This window comes from Galleria mellonella, unplaced genomic scaffold, assembly GCF_026898425.1.
Source record: "Galleria mellonella isolate WM207_F2 unplaced genomic scaffold, CSIRO_AGI_GalMel_v1 utg257, whole genome shotgun sequence".
In the NCBI taxonomy this organism is placed as follows: Eukaryota; Metazoa; Arthropoda; class Insecta; order Lepidoptera; family Pyralidae; genus Galleria; species Galleria mellonella.
The window spans coordinates 70,175-83,760 of record NW_026442054.1 but is presented as its reverse complement, the minus strand read 5'-3'; the positions used below and the strand labels follow the sequence as shown (position 1 = coordinate 83,760).

Sequence of the window (13,586 nt, the reverse complement as noted above, 5' to 3'; positions counted from 1 at the left end):
CTTAAATAAATACATAAAATAAATAAATAAATTCGTGACACTCCTAGAGTTGCAAGCGTTTATAGGCTACAGTAATCGTTAACCATCAAACGGGCTGTATGCTTCTTTGCCAACTTCCTGGTATAAAAAAAATTCTCTGCTATTTTGAAATTTATAAATTTTCTTAAAGCATTATACTTTACTATTTCTCTTAATATAATTGCTAAACTAAACTAAACTGTTTATAGCTTACAACAACACCGGCCCCGAGGCCGAAGCCGGGCAAGGAGTGCCAGGGTGACTGCATGAACGGCTTCCTGGCGCTGTGGTGCGACCACGTGGACCGCGACGCGTACTGCCCCGCCGAGGGCACGTGCTGTATCAACGAGCCCAAGGCACCCACCACCACCACCACGCCGAGACCTGTTAGACCCATTTTTATATTTAAAAACAGCAAAAGGACCTTGGTTTCGTACGATTTTCTTTTGAAAATATAATACAGCCCATGTTTTGATTATATACATAGCTACATAGGGCTAGGACAAGCACCAACAGCATTCTGAAAGTAATAGGCGAGAAATATAACTCGCCTATAATTGGGCATTTCATTCAGATGCTGTTCTAGTCGGCTGGCTCACATCTGAGTGAACTGCTTTAATTAATTTGCTTTTCTTTTTTACTAACATAGTTTGTAAGAAAACTGTTATTAACAAAATGGACCAAGTTGTAGTCTGAATAATAAAGTATATTATATTATTATTATTATATTATATAGATAGAGTGTCTCCATAGAAAAGCTTCGAGAAAAACGGATCAACTCTTTCATACAATTTTGAGTGATAAATAAGTTATGAGTGATTCCTTTATAACTTCTATATTTATTTTGTCTTATAATTTGTGCGTCTTTTTAATACGTAAACAATAATTTTACTTATTAAATATTACGTGAAGATACATTGTATGCGTAAATATATAGAATACTGATAAAAATAACGAGTCAGCTAATTTGACAATTAGCTGACAAAAAGTTGATCCGTTTTTGAGGCTCGATGCTCTATCTATATGATCTAGGAGCCCATATTATTCCCTAATAATATCATAAAAAGAAATAATTAAATTTCGAACGCGGAAACGCGTAATCAAGTAAATTTGCTCTATGGATTTTGCCTCCCGAAATACATACACACACACTTTTAGAATTCGATTAAAATTTCTATTTATTTATTTATAAATTACTCACCACACTTACAGTCTCCCAAAACGTGTAGTGAGCCATAGGTTTATTTTACAAACTTACAAATTTTGTACAACGTTTTAAAAATATATCTATTTTGTTATTAAATATATCAATATCTGGCTGCTGAGCAATCAGAGAATTGAGCAGAGAAATAGCCTGATAAGTGGGAGCAAACTGAGCAGTATAGGTGCGTGGCGGCGGTGCCGATAGTAGTCGACAAGCATGCAATCGCATGCAGCGTTGGGGTGCGTACAAAAAACAACGGCTGAGAGTTGCAGGATTGTCTATTCTGCCGTTGACCAACCGATAAAAGTGCACCATCAAATTACACTTTCGCCTTACCTCGAGCGTTTCTAGACCTATCATTTATGTTTTATTCCATATTTTTCTAGCCCCAACTACCTCCGTGCCCTGGGTATTGCTTCATGAGCATCATGGCGGCATTCTGCGAGCGGCCCGCCGTCATCATCCCGGGTACCCGTTGCAAACTCAGAGGCGAAAGTTGCTGTGACAATACCAGGTAACACCCAATACTTATGTTTCTAATTATATATAATTTATATATAATGTATGACCAGATGTGTCATTTACAAAATTTTTAATGTATTGTCTGAGTCGTTTAAAAAAACGGTCACTGTAGCCTATGGTCGCCTGCAACACTAGAGGTATTTTAGTCTCTAAAGATAACCTCGGTAGGGATCGTTCGCGGGAAAAAAATCCTTTTAAACCGTACTGTACATTCCATCCTAACCATCTGGACGAGTGGTGGTCTTCCACCGTGCGTTTTTCGAGGCACTTTCTTCCACGCACAACCACTCTTTGGAATCAACTTCCAGCAGCAGTATTTCCGAACCGATACGACAACATAACCTTGAAGAAAAGAGCATATTCCCTTTTAAAAGGCTGGCAGTACACCTGCAATTCCATTGGTGTTGTAGGTGATCATGGGCGGGGGTAATCACTTACCATTAGGTGAGCCGCATGCTCGTTTGTTTGTTTGATAAATCGTATAACGTCCGTGATGCAGGGTGTCACGCACAAGCCCACGGCCGCACACGACGCCGCGGCCGCACAGCACCACGCCGCGCGCGCCGCCGCCGCCGCCGGCGCCGCCCGCCGACCAGCGCCCCGACTGCCCCGGCTCCTGCATCGTGTCGCTGCTCTCCTTCACCTGCTTCCGTGAGCTCGCACACACTTCACATACATTTCAACAGTTAACCAATAACACTGGGGGAAAGGGATTGTTAGTAATGGGGCCTAATTGACCCATTGTTAGTAATCCCTATCAGGTCGACCTCCACGTGGGTCCCCCTGGAAATCGTCGTGGTTAATTCTAGTATAATTGGTTACGGTGGGCTAACTGACCTGCCTTTTCATCCTCACCTGTCATACCTCACTGGTGCCCCGCCAGCATATCCGATAGCGCAGTTGGGGTTACCATTTCATTATCACCCATTAAAAAAACCAATAACATTTAACTAACATGGATAAAAATGTACAGACGTCACAGAAAACATCTTTACGCTATAATTATTTTAAATTCGATGAAATTAAAAAGAGTAATTTTTTTTTATACAACTTATAATGGCAAAACAAGCTGACGGCCCACCTGATGGAAAGTGGTAACCGTCGCCTATAGACATGAGCAGTACCATGGACATAACAGTATATACACATAGAGTATACTGTTTCAACCATGCTACCCCCCATGCGTTGCCATTCCTGAGGACTCAGGTGTTATTCCTCTGTACCCAGTAAATTCACACTATATCCCACCCTTCAAACCGAAACACAGCCATGCAAACACAACTGCTTCACGGTAGAAACACGAATGGGACAGAGGAATGGAAGCTCTTTATTGTTCTTTTCAAAGAATAACAGAATAGAGATTACAAAGAAATTGTATTGTGATCAAGGAACAGCAGTATCAGAGTGCAGTAGCTTCCACTGAATGAGTTTCAGTTGTAGTGTGTCTCTCAAGAACCCATTTATCTTGTTGATGAATATATGTATTCGTATATAATATATACTGTTATAAGTACTTAGCATTAGTATAAAGCTACATCGTTTCTGAATGCTAATATAACATACTTTTCGTAATTCTGTATTTTTGTAGTAATAAATAAATAAAAAAAAGTATTTATATTTATTTATTTATTTATTTATTCATTAGTACAAATATGTGTACATGGCGGACTTAATGCTAAAAGCATTCTCTCCCAGTCAACCATAGGGAAGTGTCAGAATACTCGAATGCGGTACTACTAATTATTGATATACATACATACTAAAATTACATATATAAACGAATAAATATATATAAATAACAAATATACTTACACATATATGACATATACTATATTATACACGAAATTGAGAATAATATAAAGTACTTACTGCTTGGATAAAAATAAAAAGTGTGCGTTAACGCTTTTTTTGAAAGACGGTTTAGTCGGTAGTCTCTTAATGGCATCAGGAAGCGCGTTCCAGAGTCGTGAAGAATGTAGGAGAAAAGAGTTTGAAGCGTAACCAGTACGGTGAGAGGGGAAGGATAATTGGAGAGTATTATTGGAACGAAGGTATGCATATAATTATTAGCACATGTTTAAATAACATGAGCGTTTTTATAGATATATTTCATGCGTCAAATAGCTTTCTTTCTTTTCTCCTCTACCCAAAGGTGGTCTGGAAGAGATTGCTTCAGCGATAAGACCGCATTTTATATATCTTCATGCACATAAGTCACAAGTTGTACATATGGAGGACATAACGCCCTAAGTCTGTCTACCATACTTTGTTTTTGTTAATAAATAAATAACTTCTTTCCGTTCACAGGTAATGCAGAAATGACGGACGTGTTCAAATGCAAGAAGGCGGGCACTCAGTGCTGCGCGCCCAAGTCCAAGGTGCAGGAGATCCTCGGCTACAAGGAGAGGAACGACACCTACCCGCTGGCCACCAGCGTCGCGCCCACCATCGTCACCCACCCACACGCGCACCCGCAGACCACGCCTATAGGTAATGATTTTTATACATGATTTTCAGGGTTCCGTACATTCAAAGGAAAAAACGGAACCCTTTTAGGATCACTTTACCATTACAATTTATAATTACCAAAGGGAGACTGTACAAAAGTCGTTTGCTTGGACACCTCTGACCCATTCGTATAAAAAAACATGCAATACATAGGACGAAGAAGTGAATAGGTTACTTTTGTTCCGGTCAATGAACTTACCTCGTTCACGCAGGCGAATTTGTTTGTACACTAATTATTTGGTCAGTTTTTTAGCTAGGACAGTGAGAAGTATACCTTAATGTGCTAAATTACTTCATCTATAACTTTCTCTTTGAAAGTATTTTAATTAGTTTTTTTTTATACAACTTAGAATGGCAAACAAGCTGACGGCCCACCTGATGGAAAGTGGTAACCGTCGCCTATAGACATGAGCAGTACCATGGACATAACAGAATATACTGTTTCGCCCATGATACCCCCCATGCGTTGCCATTCCTGAGGACTCAGGTGTTATTCCTCCGTACCAGTAAATTCACGCCATATCCCATCCTTCAAACCGAAACACAGCCATACAAACACAACTGCTTCACGGTTGAAACACGAATGGAACAGAGGTACCCAAAAGCAATCGACTTTTGTACAAAGTCTACCTCTGGTAAACAAGTTACAAGTTTTTTACTCAATTATTAATTATTTTACATTTAAACTCCTAAATTTGGCTCTTTGATCCATCGTTCAAAGGTGGACTTTTTTACAAAGTAATTTTAATTCAAACTCAAAAATCTATGGCAAATTTCAGGCTTGTAGCATTTTTTCCTTTTATTATTGCTAATTTATTTGGTCTAATAAGGTAATTTATTTCAAAATTTTATTTACAGCTACCCTTTACGAACCTACGTACGGGTCGACGCTGAAAATGCCTGAAAAATATAACAAATACGTCTGCGGAGTTAAAGGTGCGTATAGAAAAATATTACCGTGCGGTCCCGGCATAGAATAGGCCACCCCTTCCTTTACCGTGGGTGTCGTAAGAGGCGACTAAGGGAGGATGAGGGATGGGCAGCAGCGTCCCTCTTAAAACGTCATCAAGGACTAACTGCGGTTGCCAATCCGTCTGCTAAACATGGCAAGTACTGGCAACACCTCCCCTTTATAAAAGAGACCTATGTTCAACTATATCATCAAAAGATTTGATTTAAAATTACAATTTTAATTTTTGTGATAAATTTAATGTAATGGCGCTTCAGAATTGGTCCTATTATGTGCTTATATCTAATAATAAATATGTACATATTCCTGTCGGTAATAGGCACGTCATCGCGCACCGCTCGGGTGATGGGCGGCGAGGATGGTGAACGCGGGGAGTGGTGCTGGCAGGTGGCGCTCATCAACTCCTTGAACCAGTACCTCTGCGGGGCCGCCCTCATTGGCACGCAGTGGGTGCTCACCGCCGCACACTGTGTCACCAAGTAAATTTCAACAATTTCAAATTCCGATCCAGAATATCTAATGCTCATTCTTCCGCAAAAAATAGGTACTTCAAATGTAAAGAATAATAAAATCGCATCGTATTTTAAATCGTATTTTACAATTCATACAAAAAATAATTGATTGAGGTATCTTCTCCTTTTCAAAGCTGACCACCTCTATGGCGTAGTGGTGGGCATGTTGCTTTGCGTTAATGAGGTCCTGGATTCGAATCCTGATCGGCTCTATTTAAAAAACGAACTATTCTGAATTGGCTCAGAGCTGGATGTTCTGAGTGTGTGCCCTATCGTGTAGATCTGAAATATCCTTCGATATATTATTATAACCTTAGATTATATAGATAGAGCATCGAGCTTTAAAAACGGATCAACTTTTTGTCAGCTAATTGTCAAATTAACTGACTCGTTTTTTTTTCAATGTTTTATATACAATACTTACACACACAATGCAGCGTCACGTATTAATTAATAAATAAAATTAATATTTACGCATTAAAATGTTAAAGAAATTATAAGACAAAATAAATATAGAAGTTATAAAGGAATCACTCATAACTATTAATCACTCAATATTGTATGAAAAAGTTGATCCATTTTTCTCGAAACATTTGTATGGAGACACTTCAGATTATATAGAATCTAAGATTATAACATTAACCACTTAATGCGAGGGTTCTTCTGTGAAACGAGGTCAACTGGCACACTGGCGCACGCACTAAATTCGAACGAGCATACAGTAAATATACACTAAGCTCTATGAAATACAAACGGGCAAGAAGGTATCGCGGCAGATAAAATATAAATATAATATTTCTAAGTGACAAGAGGTTCTCGGGATAGCGCAAATCGGAACACATTTCGTCATAGTCGTAGAATACTGACGGATCTGACGAATATTACATATATAGATCCGTCAGTATTCTACGACTGTGACGATATGATGCGCGAGAGGGTCTCGTTCGAGATGCTTAACCCTTCTTTGCATAATGGTGGATCCATCATAACATTGAATGCCCAAAAATTATATAAAAGAACAAGTTCACTTTAAGTTGATCGTGTCTAAATACTTTTTTAATGTCCATTGTAAAAAAACAAAACACAGCTGTCATATTTATTTTTTTAACCATTTTTCCTTTAATTTTAAACATGAATTATATCACCTTGATACCCTTTACCACCTTTCACCAATAAAAGAAAATCATTCAAAGAAGTGTTAAGTGGTTAAATGCCTGTTTCCATTGAAACCGTGTACCGTCCGTACAGCATAGTGCGGTCGGGCGACGCGATCTACGTACGCGTGGGCGACCACGACCTGACGCGCAAGTACGGCTCGCCTGGTGCGCAGACGTTGCGCGTGGCCACCACTTACATCCATCACAACCACAACAGCCAGACCTTAGATAACGACATCGCTTTGCTCAAACTGCAAGGCAAGGCCGAGCTCACCGAAGGTACCCTACAACCTACCGTGCGAATGGAACCCCATAAAAATGCTACGATCATCACAACGACTGTTGCCTCCAAAAATAATTATCCAAAATAAAAGCGCATACAAAGAAATACAAAAATACATTTCCGATTTTGTTTTACTTATAATCAATCTTCCAACTCATCACTACATAGTATAAAACAAAGTCGCTGTTGCTGTCTGTCTGTCCCTATGTATGCTTAAATCTTTAAAACTACGCAACTGATTCAAGAGGAAGGTTTATATGTATAATACATGCATAATATAGTAGAGAAACACTGATAATTTTAGAGGTTTCTAATGTGATGTCGTAAATAAAAAATTTTTTTTCGCTTACATTGCAAACACTGGCTGAACCCGTGCGAAGCCGGGGCGGGTCGCTAGTTGAATAATAAAATAGCTAACTTAAACAACTTAGCCTTCAGTTACAGTATGATGTAGCGTTGAATACATATCGTCATAGTCGTAGAATACTGACGGATCTGACAAATATTACATATAAAGATAACTACGACTATGACGATATCTAATTGATTGAAGTCACAAAAAAAATCCTAAAATAATTCATCATATTTATACCATTAATGTATTTTTATCTTATTTTTTGCATATGGGGTCAGCTAGGCCGTTGCACGTCGACCCATACGGATCTTTTGTGCTTCCCCCTGCCTTATACCATCATTTCATAGATCAACCATTAATGTTACCGGGGTTTTTTTTTTAATGAGTGACAATGGAATGGTCACCCCGCCTGCGCTATCGGTATACGCTGGCGGGGCACCAGTGAGGGATAATAGGTGACGACGAAACGGGTCAGTTAGCCCATCGTGACGAATTCCACTAGAATTAACCGTTGTTAGCAATATGTCAGACACCATCACTAACAATCCCTTTCCCCCCAATGTTACAGGGGTGTGCCTGGTGTGTCTACCAGCCAGAGGAGTCAGCCACGGCGCTGGTACCAGGTGTACTGTCACGGGATACGGATATATGGGAGAAGGTAAGTCCTCAAACCACATAATAACGTATTAGGAGATTAAAAATCTAAATTTTTCTATTCTAGATGATTATTATTCTATGTATTTATATTATTATGTTCTAGCTAGTCTCTTATATATATATATATATATATATATATATATATATATAATATTTATAAATGTTGCATTTATAAATGTTATAAGCAAGGGTGGACTTATCTCTGACAGAGATCTCTTCCAGTCAACCCGATACAGTGAAAAAGCATGTTGTTAGCGCGCAGCTGAAGTGCTACAACTATTAATATTTAGAATACATAAACATACTTGTATTTCCAGACATAACTCATTTCTATAGAAAGAACAAACCACTTTATAATAATATCTGAAACGCCATTAGTAAGAAATGTAATATTTTTAAAATTGTCTGAGTTTCTTCGTTCCACCATAACTTGGATTTCCAAGATTGGATTCCCTTTCCCCCCTCCAAACCTGAGCAGATTTGGAGGGGGGAAAGGGATTGTTAGTAATGGAGACTGAGAATTCCATTGCTAGTAATATACCCAACCAGGTCGACCTCCTCGCGGTTCCCCCTGGAAACTATCATGGTCAATTTCTGATGAATTCATCATGATGGGCTAACTGGCCTGTTTTCATTCTCATCTATCACTCTTTACTGGTGCTCCGCCAGCGCATCCCGTTAGCGCAGGCGGTGTTACCATACCATTTTCACCCATTAAAAAAAAACAGATTTGGATTTCTGGAGATAAGAATATTACCTACCTACTTATATAATAAATGTTAAAATAAATTAATATACTACCAACATTAGAAATTTAGTAAATGATTTTAAAATTTTTTTAAAAGTTGAAATCAAAGAATAATTTCAACTTTTTTCTTGATAGAAGAAAGTAATAGAAGGACTCTCTTGTATGTGGGAAGGGAGTTTATTCCATAATCGGGCAGCTCGTATCGAAAGAGTTTCCCATAAAATGTGTCCTACACAATATTTCGTCATAGTCGTAGAATACTGACGGATCTATATATGTAATACATGTCAGATCCATCAGTATTCTACGACTATGACGACTTTTTAAATACCCAACCATATTTCCAGCCGGCCCGATCCCCCTACGGGTCCGTGAGGCGGAGTTGCCGATCGTGAGCGACGCGGAATGTGTACGCAAAGTGAATGCGGTCACCGAGAAGATCTTCATATTGCCAGCCAGCTCGTTCTGCGCTGGTGGAGAAGAAGGGAATGACGCATGCCAGGTTTGTCATAGCTAAGTCATTAATTGCTTAGATGCTAATTGAGCACCTCGACTTAATGATTAAATAGTGAATTCAAAAGTGGATTTACTGGCCGTAATGTGCGATAAGTTAATGTCTTATTAAAATGAGATCCCGGGTTCGATTCTTGGGTGGAACAATTTTAGAAAATAAAGTTGTATCACTAGATCAGTGATTCTCAACCACTGTGCCGCGGCACTTTTGTGTGCCGCCAAATTTTGCATATATTTAAAATTTTTGTCATAAACTATTTATGCAGTGTGTCGTAGTAAGTAAATAATTTTTATCTTTTCCTTTGTGTGCCGCCAAATTTTGAAATCGTTAAATATGTGCCGCAACAAACTGACTTGTTTTCAGCACAGCTAAATAAGTAGTAAAATAGTCCGATTGTTATTCAGTCATCTGTCGATAGATATGTTTACGCTAGTGCACCTATGAGCTAAAACGAGACAGCAATATTCGGCGTCTTGTATCTTCCCATGCATGTGGTTACGAAAACGGATCTACCGATTAATTTCGTCATTACGACAGATGACTTTGACACAATTATTTTTCCAGATAATTTTATTAGCATTATATAATTACTAGCTTTTACCCGCGACTTGGTTCGCGTGACCGGGATATGTATACTAATCGGGTTAAAATATAGCCTATAATCCTTTTTCATGCCATATGTGTGTATTTATATAGTATGTGTATATCAAATTTTATAATGATTGGGTGAGCTGTTTAGATGCAATAACGTAACAAACAAACAAACAACCTTTTACATTTATAATATTGGTAAATCAATCAATCAATCCCGGTTTTCTCATTTACCCGCCTTGATAGTGTGTGAATGGGGTAGGGACGTCGGGGCAAACCCCATTATCTCGGAATCTTCTCCGAAGGTTACAATTTCCGGGTCGCTGGGTTTTAAGCCGACATACACAGGTGTTGTATGCGGCGTGGCATCTTGTTAGTAAGTATGAAAGTGATGGTAACCACTTTCTGACAGATGGCGCTTCAGCCCGATTTTTATTCCAAGTATAAATATTTGCAGGGCGACGGCGGCGGCCCCCTGGTATGCCAAGACGACGGTTTCTACGAACTAGTAGGTCTGGTGTCGTGGGGCTTCGGCTGCGGCCGCCGGGACGTGCCCGGGGTCTACGTGAAGGTGTCCTCCTTTATCGGATGGATCAACCAGATCATCTCAGTCAACAACCTATAGCGTTTGCCCATTTGACAGCGTAATGTACAGTTAACCACCAATACCTCCTAACTGGCATTTATAAAATACTAGCTTTTATCCTTAACTTCGTCCGCGTGACCGGGATATGATCACTGACCGAAATAACTGTGTCCTTCTTTATCACAAGTAGTAGGTATATACTAAATTTCATAGCGATTGGTTAAGCCATTAGGGCGTTATAAGTTAACAAACAAAGAAATCCACTTTCCCACATTTTATATTAGTAAGGATTTTACAGATGGCCCTAGTGTAGCATTTGACCCACCGTCTCACCGTCCAATGGTCTCTAATTCTATCCCTGTATATTATAAATATCTTATATTCCTACGTTTGTACTGATCTGGGTGTTTTATATATAATAATATATGTATTTAAAAGAAAAAAAAATATCAATTGTCTGATACTCTTGGTACAAGGTTTGCTCAATTTCAAACTAGATGGCGCTGTGTCTATGATTTATTTTTTGAACATTTCCTACTTATAGAAAAATATTATTTACCTCGATATATTACGAATAAACTAACTACTTTATTTATAGGCTTTGTCGTATTTAGAATAAATCTTACAATATGTATTTTGTCGGTGTTAGTAAGGAGATATTTGCGGTTAACATTCGACTAGTAATCGATTTAAATACACCGGTTATTTCAATTGTGTAATTACACACAAGACACACGTGGGAGGTCATCATTAGATGATCACAATGATGGAATACAATTCATCGTTTCTCTAATTCATTTTGTATTAAATCGTGTGTATTATTAATTTATATATTTGTGTGAATTTGAGAATTTATTAATTGAAATGTACCTAAATACTTTAATGGAGATCGAATTGACAGGATATTTATTTATTAATTTATGGGATATCAGTGCCCCCATTAGTAACAGTCCCTTCCTCTTGATTGATCATTTAAGTATATAGGTACATTTGAAACATTATTTAAAAAGAAATTTCAAAAACCGGTTTAGAAATAAGGATTATATTTTAACAAAAGAACTTGAAACAATAATGATACGTAAATAGATGTTTGATAAGTTATTTATTTTGAATCTATCAGTCACTTTGAACATATTTATTTTATTTGGATATTCTTTCATAGTTTACTGTTTACTAAATAGACATATTATTGGCAGTATGTACTTATCATAATTTGTTTTATATTATTATCAAAATACTATTGATTTATTAGAAATAATTAAATCAAAATTGAACAATATAACTAGTAGATGAAATGAATTTATTTTGATAGAATGTAGGTAATTTTTAGATGAAAGAGATTTACATGTACTGTTATGTATTACAATTATATACTTATTTAAACATTTAAATCATCACTTGAGTTAGAACAAATTGTTCTTTTTTGTACACAAAAAGGTATTGGTGTCAGAATACCTAATAATTAAACATAATAATGCACAAATGCGAGCTTACCTCTAAAAGAGATTTCTTCCAGCAAACGCAATATGAGACAAACTGACAGTTATATTTATAATAATTATATTTTACTTAGATATATTCCAAATTTAATTTTAAACATATATATATATATATATATGTATACATAATAGGAGCACAGTGTCCATAGTATTCTTAAGTTACTTTAGTAATTTATGTCTACTCACACAAGCGTCCGACATACCTACTATTTAAGGCGTGTAAATAAATAAAATAAAAAAAATCCTTCTTAGTGTAAATTTAGTTAAGTGTAACAATGGCATTTAATACTTAGTCTCCCACCATTTTTTGGTATTTATTCCTTCTCAATATATTGTTTAGAGTCGATTCGTATCCATTTCTATTGTGCATATTTTTTTTAATAAAGAAAAAGTTATACCTATACATAAGTAGGTACTTATGGATTCTAAAAAATATATTTTCGAATTGTCAGATCGATGATCTAAATGAATAAATACTGCAAAATTGTAATTAATTATAAAGAATATTAATGGATATTATATTTAATTCTATATTAAATAAGTATTTAAATTATTTATTTATTTATTTAATCAATTCACTTAATGGAGAAGTTCTCTGTGTAACAGCTGCGTTATTTGGAATGAACAAGTTTTTTTTTTTTAGAAATGTTTCTGATTTTTGTGATACACGTTTTAGTGATTTCTGAATTCTAAAAAGTAAAATAAATATTAATTCGAAATTAACGATAATTTATATGTATATAAAAAAAATACACGCTCACGAGTTTCTCTTTTTTATTTATTTATTTATCGTGTATATAAATTTATTACAGTCTGTTATCGAATTTTGATGTTATCAGCGCTGGAATAACCATGGCGAGACGTCACTTACAACAAATCATAAGTTCTTCAAATATAATTTTCACTATAACCCTTTCAGACCTGAACGATACGGGCGTGAGTTGTAACTTTAAAAAATTCTAAAACCGCGCGCGCAATTCATTTTTACGCACGAAGCTGAAATAACACGACAGTGAGATTCTAAACCAGCCAATAAGAAATCATTTTAGCGGTTAGGTGGTGCAGTAGTCTCGTGCGTGTCGGCAAGATGGCTTGGCTCCAAAACACGAAAATATATTTAATCTAAAAAAAAAAAAATCTTGAGTCTGAAAGGGTTAAGGAATTTTTCTCGAAATAGAGTTTTTTATCGAGACTATCGTAGCTCTTAGCCGATGGATGGCTTTAGGAAGTTGTCTGTATTGCCCAATGGATAATTCGGCCATGGATGCTATAGTAGACTTCTCCATTAATGTCCATTATAAGGAATAATGAACACAAGCATTTACTGTTCCTTATTAAACTTAATAAAAACAGCTTCTAGTTTTAGTACGGAAACCAAACAATTATAAATTATTGTATTTGTATGTATTTTAAACTCGAATTATGTATTATATTTTTGAAGATTGAAAAATTTTTGACAAAA

General features: G+C 36.7%; 1 protein-coding gene across 1 annotated transcript in view; it reads left to right on the top strand.

Moving 5' to 3' along the window:
* Window positions 1–13,586, top strand: part of LOC113512698 (protein masquerade) — a 42,584-nt gene extending 28,998 nt beyond the window's left edge. The window contains exons 5-14 of the mRNA XM_052894966.1: window positions 228–404; window positions 1,609–1,736; window positions 2,244–2,395; window positions 4,052–4,234; window positions 5,111–5,188; window positions 5,542–5,701; window positions 6,983–7,170; window positions 8,098–8,187; window positions 9,282–9,436; window positions 10,497–13,586. Coding sequence (XP_052750926.1) covers window positions 228–404; window positions 1,609–1,736; window positions 2,244–2,395; window positions 4,052–4,234; window positions 5,111–5,188; window positions 5,542–5,701; window positions 6,983–7,170; window positions 8,098–8,187; window positions 9,282–9,436; window positions 10,497–10,664 — 1,479 coding nt within the window. The 3' untranslated portion in view covers window positions 10,665–13,586. The remainder of the gene's footprint in view (window positions 1–227; window positions 405–1,608; window positions 1,737–2,243; window positions 2,396–4,051; window positions 4,235–5,110; window positions 5,189–5,541; window positions 5,702–6,982; window positions 7,171–8,097; window positions 8,188–9,281; window positions 9,437–10,496) is intronic.